The sequence below is a fragment of the Hipposideros armiger genome, unplaced genomic scaffold (genome assembly GCF_001890085.2).
Source record: "Hipposideros armiger isolate ML-2016 unplaced genomic scaffold, ASM189008v1 scaffold_141, whole genome shotgun sequence".
Classification (NCBI taxonomy): domain Eukaryota; kingdom Metazoa; phylum Chordata; class Mammalia; order Chiroptera; family Hipposideridae; genus Hipposideros; species Hipposideros armiger.
In genome coordinates, this window is record NW_017731491.1 from 256,731 (window position 1) to 274,883 (window position 18,153).

Below are 18,153 nucleotides of genomic sequence, written 5' to 3' on the forward strand. Positions count from 1 at the left end.
CAAAACATGGTCATCATTAGGGCTTATAAAGTCAGCAATGTCTCCATCTTACAATAAACAGATGTTTATAAGTACTTATTTAATAAAGAAACTGAAAGAAAATATAAACATAGGGAAACGAACTAAGCACTATGTTTATCCATATCTATAGTTAAGTAAAAATATTTACATGTTATTGAAAAAACTGAAAAGAAAAAAAATGTCTTTCTCTTTTGGTAAGAAAAACCAAAAGCAGCATGGCTGACTTACGTTGTTAAAATATAGCCTACATATACATTTTTTTTTACTCTTCACTTCCTTCACTTTAAAATATGTAAGCCAATCCATCTCACAGTTCAGAGAGATCTTCCTTATTCTTTCTTACATTTCCATAGTACTTCATTGGGTAGTGATATAATAGTTTATTCAACAAGTGTCCTGTGAATGATGTTTCATATTTGTGGAAGCAAGATTTCTGGGTCAAGGACAAATACTTAGTTTTGTTAGACATTGCTAACCCCCCCTCCAGAGTTTGAAACAATTCTGCATTCCCACTAGCAGTGTATGAGACTGCCACTTCCCTACAGCCTTGCCAACAAAATGTGTTTAAGCTTTTGAATTTTTGCCAATCTGATAGGTGTGAAATGTTATCTCAGTGTAATTTCAATTTGCATTTTCACTTAAAAGTGAGCAATTTTTCAATGTTTCAGGGCCACTTTCTATCTTTGAGCTATCTGTTCATGTCTTTTGAAAGGCCAAACATTTAAAAATTAGATTTTACCTATTTCAGAATTATATGTTAAGTGGAATTTAGCATTATTAGTAGACTGGGGTTCAAGCCCCAATTCCCCCTTCTACTGTGGTGGGGCACTGGGCAAACTGCTTAACCTGTCTTTGCTTTCCTTATCTATAAAATGGAACACTCCTTCCACCCTAGTCCTATATAGCTAATGGGTACTTCCCCCTCAAATTACAAATATAAAGTTTCTCCCAATTCCTTTTACTATGTGAAAATACAAAGACAAGCTTGCAACCCGGAAGAGGGCCCTCACTTGACCATGCTGGCACCCTGATCTCAGACTTTCAGCTTCCAGAACTGTGAGAAATAAATTTCTGTTGTTTATAAGCCAACAAACAAACAAAACCCCATTTCTCCCATATGAAACCCTCTCTGTAACAAGATCTCTATTAACTTAATGCTACACATCTCTAGTAGAGGGACAAAAACCCGTATGTAGAAACCCTCTCTTCATTCTGAATCCTCCTCCAGACACTGTCCTTTCGCCCTCCCTTTCATAGCCCAACTCCACAGAAATGTAATCTAATATTCGCTTTCTCTAATTCCTCATTTCCCATGTGTCTCAGCCCACAGCACCATGGCTTCTGCCCTCATCATTCTTGCTAGTGTTACTAATGACCTCTTCTAATTGTCTAATCCAAGGGTCACCTTGTCTAATTGTCTAATGCATTGGTCTTCTATGAGTATCTATCTGATATGGTTCATCACTCCCTCCTTATGGAATTAGATGACATGCCACAAATACCTAGCTTCATACCTGGCAAAATAAAGAGGATCAACAAATGTTTGTTGAATGAATGATCAAATGAGATAATAAAGCACTTTAAAAATTATTAAGTGTTAATATAAGCACTATCACCATATTAGAAGTGATCTGTAATTTGGCCATTGAACTGGGAGATCGCACAGATCCTGTGCTGAAGTTCCGGTGAGTGATGGACAACTGATCTTTTCTCAGCTGACTTACTTTCAAAACATATGGAAGCTTCTGAAGGCTCTGTGCTCAACCTTCCGCACCAAAGAGGCATGAACTACAAAGGATTTCAAGGAGACAGAAGCCAAGCAATAAAGGGTTGAGTGGCTAAGCTGGAGTAAGGGACATGTGACCACCAAACTTCTGAATTTTAGAAATCTCAATCCTCTGAGGAACTCTGTCCAGGTGCAGGGAAATAACACTGATGTGATGGGAAAAGTCCACAGTTTTCATCTACCTGTCCAGAGAAAATTCAATCTGACAGTCTGAAATGATACATATGCAGAAACAAAATAAATTACAAGCACTGGCTACTGACTCAGGGAAGCCTGAATAAGTGACTTGGGCTGTGGTTGGGGCTGCTTTCACTTCAACCAGAAAGAAAGAATTGGAGTCAAAGTGGTGTAAATTACTTTTTTGCCCTCAACACAAATGCCATTCCTATTAGCCCCTGGGGTATTCCACAGACACAATCTTTTTTCTTTTTTCCCTTCATGCTTCTCAGGCTCACAATGACATAATTTTATTGGGGTTTTTACTATGTCCTATGTAATTATGTAAAGCATTTTTAATTTTCCTGACACGTAAAATGAGATCTTGGGACCATAATACGTTTTTAAGTAAGTTCATGTCCATCTTTCACTGTGGTTTCCCCATACTGTACCTTGGCCCTAAGACCCAGTGACTGATTTCTTTCAAATGCTATCCTTGGAAATAGCCTTGTTGGGGTCCAAATGATCCAAGCAAAATAGGAGAGCACATTTATGGCAAATAAGGAGTGTACTAGGGGTTCTGCAAAGATCAATACAACTTGACATAATCTCTAAGAACTGGTATCCATGTCCATGTCATCTTCATCATACCATACCTACAGCCTCCACGCAGTGAGTCACATCACCATGGCAACAAAGCACAAGATTTCTAATAACTTTATGCTACACCTTTCTAGTAGAGGGACAACAATCATGAATATGATGAAAATAGTCCATCTGATAATTTTCTCATCTATTCACAGATCCTCCAATTCTCTGTCCCAACTGTACAAATAACCACCGACCTGAGGCTTAATTTTCTTTGAAAAATAAGCACTATTCTAAAAGGATTTGTAACGTCAAAACTTGAAAAAAGATAATGATCGGCAGTAAAACTTCCGACTAGGTTTTTTCCATGAACAAACTTGTTGGTTGTGTGGCTGATACTCCTGCGCTTCCCTTGTTTAAGAAAGCTGCCTGCCTTTCTGCAAAGGGTCTCTGTTCACATCTAGCTTTTTCTCGGCCAAATCGGATAGCCTCCAGGAGAGCTGTTGATACTGAGAGTCGGTTGGGCAGAGGCATCCAGCTCAGGGAAATAGTACACTCTTAGGGGTGTGGGAGAACTCCTTTTTCTGGAAATACCCTGGCTTCCGACCAATGAATCCTCTCTTCTTGCTGCAGATTTTCTCTAAACTATGCTCTACACTTTTCTTCTCCATACCAGCTGGACACCTTTCCAAATAAACATCTCTGTGCGGTGCACTGCAGAGCTGAGCATTCTTCCAGAGGGAGGGGAGAAATCCTGCTGCCTCTCTTCACACAATCTACTTGTGCTCCAGGCATGGCAGCAACGCACAAGATGACATGACTTTGCAGAAAATTAACACCACCACTCGCAGCTTGGATAAGACCTCTTTTTCCGTGTCAATTGCTGGGAAAGCCAGCAGAGCACAGACTCACTGGAGAAGAGATAGCGGTTTGGACACAGGATATGGTGGTGCAAACAAAGGGAGGAAGCCATCAAGGAAGAAGTACAATAAGAAGTTTAGACAACCTGCTCATGCACTTATTTTGTTGGATAAGAGTTAAATTTCAGGATTCTCCAGTTTGAAAGTTTTTTTCCGAAATAAGAAAAATATTCACAGTGGGAAGAACATGTCCATTCTCTTGAAAACAGAATTCTATCTGATGGGGAATAGATTTTCCTTTTTTCAAAAATATGTACATAGATACATATTAAAAAATTAAAAAGACTGGAAAGCTGTATTACATAATGAAAGATAATGCTTATGATGATTAAATGTTATTGTCTTCTAAAAATTTCTAAGTTTTCTACAATGAACATGAATTATTTTTGTAATAAATAAACCCCCGAAGACATAAGAATATGTCAATAATCACAAAATAATAGGATAAATCTATTGGTTACAAATACTCAAATGCATTTGTACTTGATTAGAGACTGCAATTTGGGGAGAACTAAACTGTTCTTTCTGCTTAGAGTAATATTAAAATTTATTTATATGTCCTAAAATATACCATTTGAGGAGGGGGTCAGTAGAAGGTAGTTCTTAAGGAGGTGGCAGTGGAGACACATTTCAGTACGACTGAAATTTAAAAGGTTGGCCAGTCAGATATTGACTGTATTTGATATTTATCATGTATATATCCTTTTTGGTATTAAAATCTAAGCTGAATGAAAAGGGACTGTCAAGTTTATGGCTTTGGTTACTTTCTAACATGAGCTATTTGTAGCTACAGGCACTTGCCCTTCATAAAAATGTCGTGATACATGGAGACAGTTGGGGGCAGGGTTCATCTGAATGAATGACTCATAAGTTTTCTATAAATAACACAAAAATTCTTTCCAACAATACAAGAGCAGGGAATACTTGAATCCTCACGGAAGTATACACAAAAGACATCAAAGCCAGGTGCCTTACAAATGGAAAGGTCAACGACAGCTTTGTAGTATGATCGCCATCCAGAAATGGCAACAACACATTGGTCGAGTTCAAGTAATGGAAAAGAAATGCCCCTCCCAGCTCAGTTTTTCATGAGTAATTTCATAGCTATACACCACTATGAATCACTCCACAAGCACACACACTCTAGAGCGTCAACAAATTAATTCAGGGCACAAGCCTTCAATGGCACATAGTCTGACTGCCTGGTGAAACAAACTCTTGAATATTCAGGGTGAGATGATCCAGTTTTGTCAGTTCCTGTGCATTTATTCCTTTTCTCTCCTGTTTCCCAGCTTCTAATCATTTCACACTTCACAAATGTACTCACCAGAGAAAGGAAGTGAAATTCAAACCAATCGAATTTAGTTCCCTGCTAGCATTTTTGGTCAGAGTGTGTGGGAAGTGGGAACAAAAACAAGATTTTGACACCCCCCTCCCCAAGTTTAATTATCCTTGTTAACCTTGTTTGCACTCCTGTGTACAGATGAAAACTAGAACTCTTTAACATTTGGGAAGAGAATGTGTCTTAGGATTTTGGAAACTTTCCTAATTCATCTGTCAGAGAGGTCTCCTTGGGCTAATTACAGGTCACTGAATGTTCAGAAACCATAAAGAACAATTTTAACTCACTGAATTTTTGGTAATCACAAAAGTATTCAGGGGACTAAACATGTAGCTGCAAGGTTCTGAATGCTTACAAGTTCAGTAGCCTCTCAGTTGTAAGTTGTTCCCACTTGCTGTGTTCAGATCTATCAGACCTTAGACACACTTGGCAGATCTGAAAGAGTGACCATAAAGGGTCATCCTGATTGGATACACTGTAGAAAACGACTGCGGACTAGTGTTTTTGACTTTGACTATTATGGAGAACAGATGAGGTATTTAATAAACCATGGGGAAAAAAGGCCTGATGTGTAGCATTTGCCCATTTCCTTGGTGTAAATTTTCCCACCATAGTCAATTTTAACCCATCAGCTTGATGTCACTGAATGAGGAACTGGGAAGGGATAAGAAGCACACCATTATATGTAACATTTCCACCATACAACAGACATAAATAACCTTAAAGGCACAGATAATTGTAAAATAATTAGAAAGTGGTTTAATTATTTATTACCTCTGTTTTTAATGTAAGCTACCTGTTATTTAAATACAATAAAATTTAGCAGTTGCTCCACCCCCCGCCATGAGTTGGCATGGACTAGCTTCGGCACACCACTTAAAGCCGCCCCAAAACTTACCAAGAACACATGCTCAAATATCTGTGTAGGGCTATCCATCTGACCAAGGATCACTATCATTTCATTATCTATGAATTCCTTAAATTCTCGCAAGTTGCATACCATTTGCATTTCCAACTCAGTTCGTATCTGAAACAAAGATGACATATTACACTAATCTCTGTAAAGTCCTTCTGCACTTTCAATCTCTCACAGTGTTTAGCCCCACACCTATCCCACTCCCAGTGGTGGAACAACAAGGATGTACGGTCTCTTACCTCTTTCGATGTGATATTCTCCAAATCCTTCTGCATCATAATCTCCCTTAATTTGGTTTTAATTAGTCTTTCTGTTCGCTCACGTTCAGTTGGTCTGACAAGAGAGAAATGGTGATTTTTCTTAGGCAGGAATTTGACTAAGTTAATGAAAGTGCCATTTGATTATGTTTCCAGATTGGCAGGCCTTGCCTCTATTGCCTCAAATTTATATTCTGGGGCCATGGTCAAAAGAAAATGATATTTTAAAAAGTTTCTTTTCAGAATGTATAGAATGTAAACATGTAGAAATTGTTACCTGAAGAGGTTGTACATGTCTAAAAGCCCTTACATATATTCGCGCACATAGCTCAATGAAGGGGTAAAGACAAGTAGGTATACTGAGTGTAATACTTTAATGGAGGACCATAATCCATATTTTCCCATCAAGTTCCCCTGAGTACCACTTGCTGAGCTAGAATACCAAGCTGGGTGTGACCCACTATGGAACTGGGTCTTCTATACCTTAAAATGCCACCTAATGCTCATCATTCATCACTATGGTTCTAGAAAATGGGAAAGGGAACAGTGATTTCTGCCTTCTTCAATGAGGCAAATTCTCTTCCACAATGGGTTTCAAGGATGAACTACCTGGAGTACTTCCATCCAAAACGCTTTCCTTTTCATAAAAGCTCTCACAGTCTCTCTGTGAAATTGTTACCCTCATTTTACTGATAAAGGAAACAAATAGCCGAAAGGTTAACGACATGCCAGTGATCACGCCCACTGGCAGGAAAACCAGAGCTCAGCCCAGTCTAACACGCTACCTGCAGGATTGTGTTGCTTTTCTTAGTCTTCTGACTCTTTTAAAAATAAAATTGCCCTTGGAACTTTAATATGAAATCAAACTAGGAAGCTGATTCTCCAATTACCATACAGGTATTGGTTCAATGTAACTGGATGCTTCTCTCTAAAAGCATTATTTCATATTATGCAGAATTTGAGTGAGGCTGACAGTGAGCACTTTCGGTCTCATCTTTCCCTCCTACCTACTCGAGAAAGGTATCTGCTCTGTACCTCCTTATTTGGAGATGGAAATGGACTAAGCCTTCAGGCATCCTGCCTGCCCTTGCTGCCTACAGCCTTATCACTGGCTGCAAAAATAGCTTCGGTAATCTCCAAAGATGGATGCTCTGACCCCACAACCTTGGGGCTCCCTACCACTTGGGTTCTTAAGTTTCTCATGAACCCTGCAGAATACAAGCTAGTATCGGTGCCACTTCCCCATCAATCAGCCAATCCCTGTCTTGACTAGGACTAAAATTTTTAATCATGCTCCCCACCATTTTTCCTAGACATAGCTAATGGTAGAAAGTTACGCACTTCAGTCTTCTATTAAAAAGAAATACTGGTAAAAACACACTTTAGTACCTGTGTGCATGGTTTAGATTCCCTAGTTCAGCAATTTTTATCCCAATCCTTCACTTTTTTAAGGAAGAGTGGTTTGAGAGCAGCCCTGCTACTTACTAGTGGTGTGACCTTGAACAAATTCCTTCCCTTCTCTGAGCCTCTTTCTTTTTACATGAAATGAGGACAGTAATAATATCTGCCTCATGAGGTTCTTATGAGGATTAAATAAGATACCCTGTATGAAGTGCCTGGCATAGCATTTGACATAAACTGGAGGCACCATATACATCATATGTTCCCTTCTTCACCTTCCTTGGATTTTAAAACACAAACTTTTTCCACAGAAGAGAACATAAATCCATTTTGGCACACATTCTCCCTGTGTTCACAGCATATTTTTTAAGGCTTTTCTAAGTCAACTTAGGGCAGAGGAGGGAATGGAAAAAGCATTACAATACAAATACATTTTCTCCCTTGACTTCACTGGCGCAAAATTTGGAAAATACATAAAAACACGAGAAAATAAAAATCACTGAAAATCTATCAGAGACAATCATTAAAACTCTGACCAATTATTCAATTATCTTAAAATTGGGCTTATACTGTATATACTAAGAACTAACATTTAATGAGCCTCTACCATGTAACTGGGACTGCATATTACAAGATTTTTTTTTCCTTAGGGGTATACAGAAATTATGGGCAATTTCATTTTCTTTTTTTTGGTGTGCACTGCAATTTCCCATTTTTCTCATGAAAAATCAGAAGGGTTTTCTCTCTCTCACGTAAGCCTGGTTCAGAATGTCCACTTTTGATACCCACCAACCAGCTGTAAAGCAGGAAATCAGTAACATTTCCCAAGATTCTGAAAGCCAAATTAATCTTTACCTTTTTTGTTACTGTGGGGTCTTGAAAGGACCAGGGCTAATGAAAAAGAGGTCCTAGTACCAACAACACCCTATGCGAAATAGCTGCCACTGCTTTTCTGGCTGGGCTGTTCACGTAATTCTTGGAAATTTCACCTTTTCTAGTAAAAATCATGCATTACGATATTATCTAAATTAAGCCTTTAAAAAAAAATCATGTACTGTTTTGGTATCACTTTAGGAATCTTCAGATGAAGGTTTGTACGGGCAGATAGTAAGTAGCTACTCTTCTTTTCCAGCTGTAGAATACCTTGGAAGTGCAGAAAGATGAATTCAGAGCAAAATAAACATCCTGATTAATTTCCAAAGCAGGAACTAAGTGTGAAAAAATTTCTAAAATAGTCACTTAAGTTTCAACACATAGACCTAAAAAGGAAATAAACATTGGCTCCACCTTAGGCCTTATGCAACTCACAGCACACCAGGGAGATTTAATAAAATCTTACTGAGAAAGACTTAACAAAGCAAAGGGGGGCTGAGTAAGGCATGAGAATTATAAAATACTTTTAAACAAATCTGAACAGAAATCAGTTTAAAATTAGCGTAACAGCCTAGCCATTCTTGTAAATTGACAGGAAACATCTTCTTTTAAGTACTGGAAACACCCCTCTAAAAGCTTCTATTTGTCATTAATTTGCTTACTAAATGTTTTTTTTTCACAGATAATGCAAAGGTAGACTTCAGCCTAACTCCTTTCAACTCAAATTTCAAATTAGTGGATTCTGAATCAATAGGATTTTACCGTGCTGCAGTTCTTAACTCTGGAGACTCCATTGTGCCCCCGAGTGAAACTCTGCAGATAACAGAAAGAATAGAGTTCTTTGTGTGGCAGTTGTGTAGCGTAGACCATGACTAACATTGCTGGGTAAGATTAATTCCCCGAAAGGAGAGATTAGGGAGGAACATGTTGCTTACGATAGTCTAGGACACAATAGAGAAGACTTCCATGATCCCTGGCAAACTGACTTACATGTCGGTGAAGAGAGCTGGAGAGTCGGGCCGGTGGGACTGCACATCCTGCATGGCATTCCATTCATTGACTGATGACTGGTCTGAGTTGATGTGGCTCTCATAGTAACTCACCCAGGTGAGAAACAGGCTGCCTGGGTAGTAGTTATGCATTCTGGCCACTTCACAAGCCTTGTGTAAACTCTGCAGTGCAGACCTGAAAGACATGCAGGGAAATGAGCACTGCGGAACTATAGGCGGTCCCCAAAAGGCCAATAATCCATGTATACCCCAAACTCTTCCAATTTTTAAATCCTATAGAATTCGATCAGGGGGATCACTTCATAGACTGTGTAGATACCTGACCACTTCACTATGCACCTGAAGCTGAAGAAGAATAATGCTTAATGTCAACTATAATACACACACACACACAAGCACACACACACACGCATACATATATGGTTGTCGGAAAAGTCATGACATTTTTTCTGTTTTTCGTTGCATGGGATGTAAAGTATAGCATAGTGAATAGAGTCAATGGTATTGTAACAGCTATATATGATGTTAGAGGGGTAGTAGATTGGGGGAGGGGGTTATCACTGTGTGAGAGGTGTAAATGTCTAACTATTACATTGCTTTGTACACCTGAAACTAATAAAAAATGATTTAAAAAGTCCTATAGAATTTGGCCTCTGGAGAACCTACTCCCTGGAATTCAAGATTCTCTGATTCTGATTGTACTATATTATCTATTCATAGCAATCGACTAGACATTTCTTGCTGAAAGGTATGATGCATTACTAAGGTGGGGGTGGAGGGAAGCAGGGGAGCTGACAACTCACCAGTGAAAAAAAGGTTGGGGTGCCTACAGAACTCATGGTCCTTAGAGTTGGAACCATGCTGTGATTATGCTGTATCACTAGAGAACAAAGATCTCAACCATTTACTATACAAAGATCTTTCCCTTGGCTCACAATCATGTTACAGTGTACATTCCCTACAATTCTTAAAGCCTCCACAAGTTCACATAGATTGATGTCCCTAAGCCCTGAGGACGTGTCCTTTAATGTCCAGGTAATACTGATTTAATGTCATTTATCATTCTTGCTGCCTTAGTCTCCCAGTTTCTTTAAACCATTTATTCATACTCTTGAGTTACTTTCTAAGAACAGCTCTGGTTATACTGAGGCTAATTAAATCTGACTCTCAACTCAGGAACCCAAGAATAAACAAAACTGAAAAGTTCTTTTTTGGTTATATGCTTGGGAAAAGCTAAAGCTAGAAATGCTAGAAAGTTAGTTACACAAGAGCAGGAATATTTCTCTGTTTTGTTTACTGATGTATCTCAAGTGCCTAAAAGAATGCCTAGTTCATAGGTGGAGCAGTTAGTATTTGTTGAATGAAATGTCTTACTAGTTATAAACTAATGTCTCTCTTAAGGGAAAAGAACAGTATGCGAGAATTTTGTGGCCAATCCATTTACATATTTTTCTTAAAAAATGCCTGTTTATTTTTTCTCCTATAACAAAAGTGACCCACACTCACTTTAGAAAATTGAGGGACCTCAGGTAAAAGGCAGAAATATACTGTAATCCAACCACCCAGAAATAACCATTGTTAAGGTTTTAGTACAGATCTTTTCAGTCTTTTTATCTATGCATAGGTCTATAATAAAGATATGACCATATTATACATCATTTTAACTTGTCCTTTTACTTTACACTTTGTCATTAATATCTTCCCATGTCAATAAATATTCTTCAACTATATACATATATATATATTTTTAAAGATTTTATTGGGGAATTGGGGGAGGGGAACAGTGTTGGGGAATTGGGGAAGGGGACCAACCAAGTTGTTCTTCAATCTTCATTGTGGAGGGTGCCAGTCACCATCTGGCTTCCCGTCAGCCGCTCATGGCCTCTAAGCTCAAGGTGCTGTGTTACAATCTTAGTTGCAGGTGGGCGTAGCCACCATCCCATGTGGGAGTCGAACCAGCAGCCTTGTTGTTAAGAGCACATGCTCTATCCACTGAGCCATCCGGGCGGTAGCTCAGCTCAAGGTGCCAAGTTCAATCTTAGTTGCGGGTGGGCATAGCCCACCATCGAACAGGCAATCTTGTTGTTACATCAGCTGAGCCATCCTGCCACCTGTTGGTAGCTCAGCGACAGCTCAGCTTGGGTGCAGCATCACTAGCCCATGTGGGAATCGAACCGGTGGCCCTGTTGCTCAGAGCTCACGCTCTTAAGCCAACTCTTAACCAACTGAGCCACTCGGCCGGCCCTTCAACTAGATTTTTAATGGCTGCACACTTAGTAACATGAATATATCATAATTCGACTGATTCCTATTTTTCAGACATTTAAATTATTTTCTATTTTTTTGCTATTATGTGAACACTGACAAATATTCATATAGCTAAAATTTCTGCACATGTCCATGATTATGACCTTAGGATAAATTCTTAGAAATAGAATAGGTCAAAGTTCACACAAAATGATAAGGTATATTGGCTAATCATTCTTCAGAAAGGTTGTTCCAGTTTATTCTCCCACCAATACTATATAACGTCTATTCCATGGGTCCTTGTCAACGCCATATAATGTAATATAATAATATTAATACCATTACCAATTCAATAAGGGAAAAACATGCCAGTCCATTTTTATCAGGGAAATAGGCTTTTCCTTTAGAAACCAAGTTGCAAATTTCTTTTCAAATGCTATTACTCAAAGTAAACCAGCATCTCCGAGGATTAAGTCAAATTCTCAGAGAATTCTCAGTGAATTTCAGCTTCCTTACACAGATTCGAAGGCAAGGGCCAGCTTAGGATATTTATTGTAGAGGATACTCAATGCATGTTTACTTCATCTGGGAGACATGTGCTTCAAAAGCATATGCCACAAGCGCCTGGTGCAAGTGCCCTCAAATACACTCAAAGCTTAGCCACCTCAGATTCTTCAGCTGCATACAGTGGTGGGAAGCTGCCGCAACTACCTTCCTGTGAAGGAAACACCTGGTCTAAATGCTGCTTTGATCTATACATCACCTATTTTTTTTGTTTTGTTTTTTGGTGACTTTCAGTTCACATGTAGTATACCAAAAAATGTTTATTCTGTAATAAACTAACAGAGCTAGGACTAGTGGGTCTACTTTAGAACATCAAAGCTTAACTAAGGTTATTCCTGAATCTTCACTGTCTTAAGAATTAAGGCTGCTTTGTACTCCTCCCCAAAACACAACTGAAAACACTGCCACTTAAGGGACTTACGCTGTTTGGTTTTACTTGGTACCTGGGAACAGACAGGTCAGCTACCTTTCACCGAGCCTTAGTCAAAGTTTTCCATGAGAAATCTATCTGTGAAATATGCCCTAAATCTAAAAATCTGGTCTGAACACATGACCTGAAACTCTGTCCTGCCTCAATTACTGCACCAAATGATAAGACTGTTAATTGTTCAGTTGACTCTATTTTAGGACCCCACCCACCTTGAGCCTATCAATCCTGTTATTCAGGGGTAAATGATCTCCCTGGAGTCTTTTTCAGGCTCCTTTATTTCTTATTTGGCTTGCGTTCTGTTCTGTTCCTCACGGGGACACCTACTACAGAACAGGCAACTAAATGAGGAACTAAAATTCAAATCCCTGACTGTGGATCTCAGAGTTGTATCATTCCTTGCTTATATCAGATCATTTTCCCAGATAATGTAGCACAAGAGAATAAGAGTCTATTCTATTTAAATATTAGAGATACTCTAAGACCACCTATGGAACCTTCCTAAAACCTCAGTTTTCTCATCTGGCATAAGCAGCTAATCATAGTATTTTAGGGAGCTGATGTAATGATTAGATGTAATCCATGTAAAGCCCTAGGCACAATGCCTGACATATATACAGTAAGTAACCCCAAAGTGTTAATATACCAGCTAATGGCTATTAACAACTACAGTGTTTTTTCTAGGCTTTATTTGCATTATGCAAATAGCCACCAGCAATTTAAACGGAAACTTATCTATCTATAGGTAACTCCATCAGTGCTATCCCTGATTAACTTAAGAAACTGAAAGCTAATGCACAGTAGTAGTGTGAGGTTCTAGAGTTGGCTCTAGACAGCTACTAACTCAGTCAATGTGTCTCTATAAAACTCAGCTCCAACTGGCTTTCTGATCCATTAAGCATCGTCCAGAGCCTAAGAACACCTCTTAGGCTTGTTCACCACCGCTCATGGCCTTCACTGTGGTAATATGAAAAGGGAACTTCTCAGTCATCTTTAGCTATGATGGTCACATGCACAGATTACACAGAACTCTAGACACACAAACAGATCAGCATTTTCACAGAGAATGGTACCATTTCAAACACCACTTCTCACAAACTATTGTTCCAATAACATATTAAAAATTTGCATAGAGATATTAAAAGTCCTCTTACCACATTGCCTGCACAGATACAGGTTTGAATATGTGGACTCTGTTATCTGTTGATACGCTGAACCCACTGAAGAAAAAAAAAGAGAATGAGACAAAAATCCACAAGTGAGAGTGGGTTATTTCAGTTGTAAGTTTTCAAGGTTGTTTCCCAGGCTAGCAGCTGCTGGCTCAGCAGAAGGAATCATCAGGCACTTCATGAAGAAGTTCACTGGAGGAGAGGACGGGGCTGAAAAGCTTCAGCAAATTGTCTGTAGATTTTACCTACTCAGCAGAATGAATGAGCTCCCACATTGGAGTTAGGGAATTACATACAGCTTCCCAGCTGTAACCATGGACAGACTGTTTTGCTGTATTATTTCTATTTGGAAGTCTTGTGTGTTCTTAGCAAACCTGACTCTGGTTTTATAAACTGGAGCAAACATCTTGGTCTCTTGGGGACACATTCTAAAAACACTGGGAGGTGGGGGTGGAGGGTCACTGGAAGGAACTGGCACAGAACAGGGGTTATACTGTAGGCTGACAGCTGGCAGAGGCAGCAAGAGGTTATTTGAAATAGAACATATCATCCTCTGGGAGAGCACTGCAACAGTCCCGCAGCTCAGATTAAAGAGCGAGCCAACAAACTAGTTTCTCTTTGTTTGGATTCTCACCACAGTCAGCCTAGAAGAACAGAAGTGAGAGGCCCTGGCAAGTTGCATTTTCACTCCACTTTACAAAACAGGAGTTTAAAAGGCCTCACTGAGCTGCTGACATGACAATTCAGTCGGGCACACTGGGCCTCCCATTCAGCTGAATGAATGGGCACTAAGATGGAACCCCGCCCCTTGGCTTTCTGTAGGAGAATAAAAAAGGAAAGCTCTTACCCATCGCCATCCAAATGAATTAGGGTGTCACTCCAGAGAGGCAGGACTAAACCCATGGTACAAGTGCTACTGCAAGACAAGAAATAGTCCATAAGTTACTTCCTGTTATTCTAGGCGGCCACTCTTTCTTTATTAACTCTTTCAACACAAACGATAAGCACCTAAGCTCTAAACTCTAGCCTAAGTGTTAGCGTGGAGAAATTTCTATCATATTACTATTAATCCAATATATGTGCTCAGGAGCTGTTTTTTCTAGGACCCATTCAAGTCAAGTAGTTGTTTCAATCTAGCTGTGGAGAGCGCAGCTCAGTGGCCCATCAGGGGATCGAACCGGCAACCTTGGTGTTATGAGCCTGCACTCTAACCACCTGAGCTAACCAGCTGCCACAGGAGCTGTTTTAAACAGGTGGTCTAGATACGTCCTTAAATATTTAACAAAGAAAACTTTGACTGGGCATCCTGCATTGCTGTCTTGCAAATGGTCATTGTCTAAAAAATCCGAATGATTGCTGTTGACTTGCGATTGGTAGGTCTCTCCCAAAGGCTCTTACCCCTTCTCCATGCCAATATATCTACAGCAGTAGCATGGTATGGTACAGAGAACCTTGGATGTGGCAGGTGGAACAGCAAACTATGGTTAAGAGCACAGGCTCTGGACTCAGAAGGGCTCTGGAACGTGGGCTCTGGCACTCATTGTATAATCTTAGGCAAATTATTTAATTGTGCTGTGCTCCAGTTTCCTCATCTGTAAAATTGGAATAGAAACACCTTCTTGATTGGGTTGTTTTAAAGATTAAATTCTATAACCCATAAAAAAATGTGTAATAACCATCATTTATTGAGCAGTTATATATAGTTAAGTCAAAAGATCTAGATTTGATCTCCTTCAATATTTCAATTCCTTTTGACAAGTTATTTAACCTCTCTCAGTCTTCAGCCTTAATTTCTTCATCTTAAAAATGCAAGTCACAAAATCTATCCTCACAGGATTATCATAAAAATTTGAAATATTTAAAGTGGAACAATATATATTAATGTACTGACATGTAAAACAAATGCTGACTATGAATCTGTAGTGGGTGCTCTAATACAACTGAAAGTGATCTGGGGGGAGGGGAACACTATGAAAATGTATGAAAAACAACACCAGGAGTACCCAGCTTTAACTGCTGGAGTCACTGCAGGGCTAGTGAAGGCCAGGCTGTGTCTAATGATTTCCACTGCACTTGCTGGCCTGTTACTCAACACCACGAGTGATTCCAGAGTTCAGGAGATTCAAATTAAGATTGGAACAGTTTATCCACATTGGAATCCTGGGCCTGAACTCTAGACGTGGTTATCATGCCGGAGTCCAGGAGGGAGGAAGACAGCTCCACCACTATTTTTGTTGAGTAGATGAGGTAAGTGCAAGGAAAACTTGTTTCAGAAATGGCTTCCCAGTTATTTTTATTTTTTGGGGGGTGGTGGCGGCGGGTAAGTGCTTAGCCAGGTTCCTAGCAACAACTATATTTTGGGTATAAATATGAAGGATTGATAACCTAGTGACTAATCTAGAAATTAAGAAACTATAGAAGAAGATACAGAATGTCATGAGTTTATGACCAGACACTAGTTAAATTTTAGGCTGGTGACAATGATATGAAGTAACCAAACATCACATTTTCAGCTTGTATTCAGGTCGGAATGCATTTCTTTTACAGTAAGAAGTAGCCTTTTCACATAACAGGGAAGAGAGGCCTGAATTAAGTACACCTTATTTTTATCCAATTTACCTTGAATCTCATGAGATTTTTCTCCATTAAAGTATAGTTACTTATTGTAATAGATACTCAACCATTCAACAAATATTTATTGAGTGCCTGCATGTACCAGACATAGCAAGGTGCTGGATGTACAAAGAAAAATTATAAAACAACACCATAAGGTTCTATTACTTTATAACTTGAAATATATCCAATGCAATTTGGAAATCAAGGTTATGGTGTATATTAAAAAAATTATTACTTAAAATATGACATAATACTCAAATAACTTATAAATAGGCTAAATGAATTGCTGTGACATATCTTGAGAACTACTTGGGAAGGGTATGTCATAAGCAATGTGGGTTCTGCGTTGGTTTAATACTGTTTTCAAACATCAACTTTTTATACTCACAGATACAAAATTGAGATAAAAATGATATGTGACTACCTGAGCACCATTATTCTTTTTTTTTTTTTAAAGATTTTTTTTTATTGGGGAATTGGGGGATGGGAACAGACAAGTTGCTGTCCTTTTGTTCTTCAGTCTAGTTGTGGAGGACGTTGCTTCACTGGCCCAAGTTGGCACCATCATTGTGCTCTTCCCAGGCGAGGCAGATCAGTCGCCGGCTTCTGGACGGCCGCTCACTGCGGCTGCTGGCCGCTCACGCTGGCTGCTGGCTACACACGGTAGCCCATGGCAACCCACTGCCACAGGGGCTGCAGCCTATGCCGTCGCCAGTGACTCCCGGCAGCCCAGCTCCAGGTTGAGCTGTTGTTCAGCATCTTAGCTGTAGAGGGCAGTGTCACTGGCCCTCATATGTGGGATCCGAACCGGGGCCCTCTGGCGTCCCAAGCCAGCTCTTAACCAATGCGCCACTTGGCCGGCCCTGAGCACCATTATTCTGAAGTAGGCAGCATTTCTCTGATTGTCCAAGGAGCTCATTCAAACAGAGGGTAAATGGGAATTCATAATGTCAAGTTCACAAAACAGAATGAAAACTAGTTTCTACAGCTTTTCATACCACACTGTCTCCCATAAACTAAAATCATCTTTTGTTAGATGTGATTGAGGCAGGGCTACTACTGAAGACAGATGCCGTTCACTGAGCATAAGTTGCTGGGCACCCACGTTATAAGCAGTCTTTATGATTTCTGGGAACGTCTGGGACAAAGTCAGAGAGGTAAGATTAGACATCTGATCTCTCACACTCTGGGTCAGGAGACTGAAGTTGTTGCCTTCTTTCTCTAGGGAAAGACTCAAGTGAAGTTTCCATGCAGCCGCAGTTCCTGTTTTATGAGAGTTCCAAGGGAGGAGTGAGGATGAAGGAGACGAAGGAAGGAAGGTCTAAGAGCAGCGCTGTCTAACTGAAGTGTCTGCAATGGTGGAAACGATCTATGCATGTGCTGTCCGATACGGTAACCACACACAGCTAGAGTACTTGAAATATGGCTAGTTGTGACGTGGAATTGGAATTGGAATTTTAATTTATTTAAATAGTCTCATGTGGTTAGTGACTACCATATTGGACAGTATGGATCTAGAGAGACAAAAACCTAAATCGTAGGTCTTAAAATACTAATAATGAATACAGGCAAGGTAGGCACTCTAACAGGGTAAATGTTTACTGAAAGGTCTGTTGCTTGGCTAACACCAGAGGTTAAAACTATGCAGGAGGAAAAGCTTCCTAAATGTGGCTCAGAAACCCGTGTAATTTCAGAGCATGCAATTAAAGGCTGTAAGTGGTATACAAGGTAACACTCTGGCCTTTGATCCTTGTGAACCCACAAATCATTTTCAGGTCCGCTGCTATGTACAAGCTCAGGTAAACATTAGCTTGGGAAACTTTCTAGTGACAATGTGATCCCCATCCCACCCACCCCCAC

At 39.7% G+C, this 18,153-nt stretch overlaps 1 protein-coding gene and 1 long non-coding RNA gene across 4 annotated transcripts in view; one reads left to right on the forward strand and one right to left on the reverse strand.

Annotated features, from left to right (window-relative positions):
* SSH2 (slingshot protein phosphatase 2) overlaps nucleotides 1–18,153 on the reverse strand; it is a 245,517-nt gene that overhangs the window by 28,821 nt on the left and 198,543 nt on the right. For all 3 annotated transcript variants that reach the window (XM_019650419.1, XM_019650421.1, XM_019650420.1), the window contains 5 exons: nucleotides 14,525–14,593; nucleotides 13,663–13,728; nucleotides 9,251–9,445; nucleotides 5,969–6,062; nucleotides 5,712–5,840 (listed from right to left, as the gene is read on the reverse strand). In XM_019650419.1, the coding sequence (XP_019505964.1) occupies nucleotides 5,712–5,840; nucleotides 5,969–6,062; nucleotides 9,251–9,445; nucleotides 13,663–13,728; nucleotides 14,525–14,593 (553 nt within the window). The remainder of the gene's footprint in view (nucleotides 1–5,711; nucleotides 5,841–5,968; nucleotides 6,063–9,250; nucleotides 9,446–13,662; nucleotides 13,729–14,524; nucleotides 14,594–18,153) is intronic.
* The window catches only part of LOC109386882 (uncharacterized), a 13,218-nt gene continuing 10,645 nt past the window's right edge, over nucleotides 15,581–18,153 (forward strand). Inside the window, exons 1-2 of the long non-coding RNA XR_002124865.1 lie at nucleotides 15,581–15,924; nucleotides 17,519–17,685. This is a non-coding gene — a long non-coding RNA (uncharacterized LOC109386882). The remainder of the gene's footprint in view (nucleotides 15,925–17,518; nucleotides 17,686–18,153) is intronic.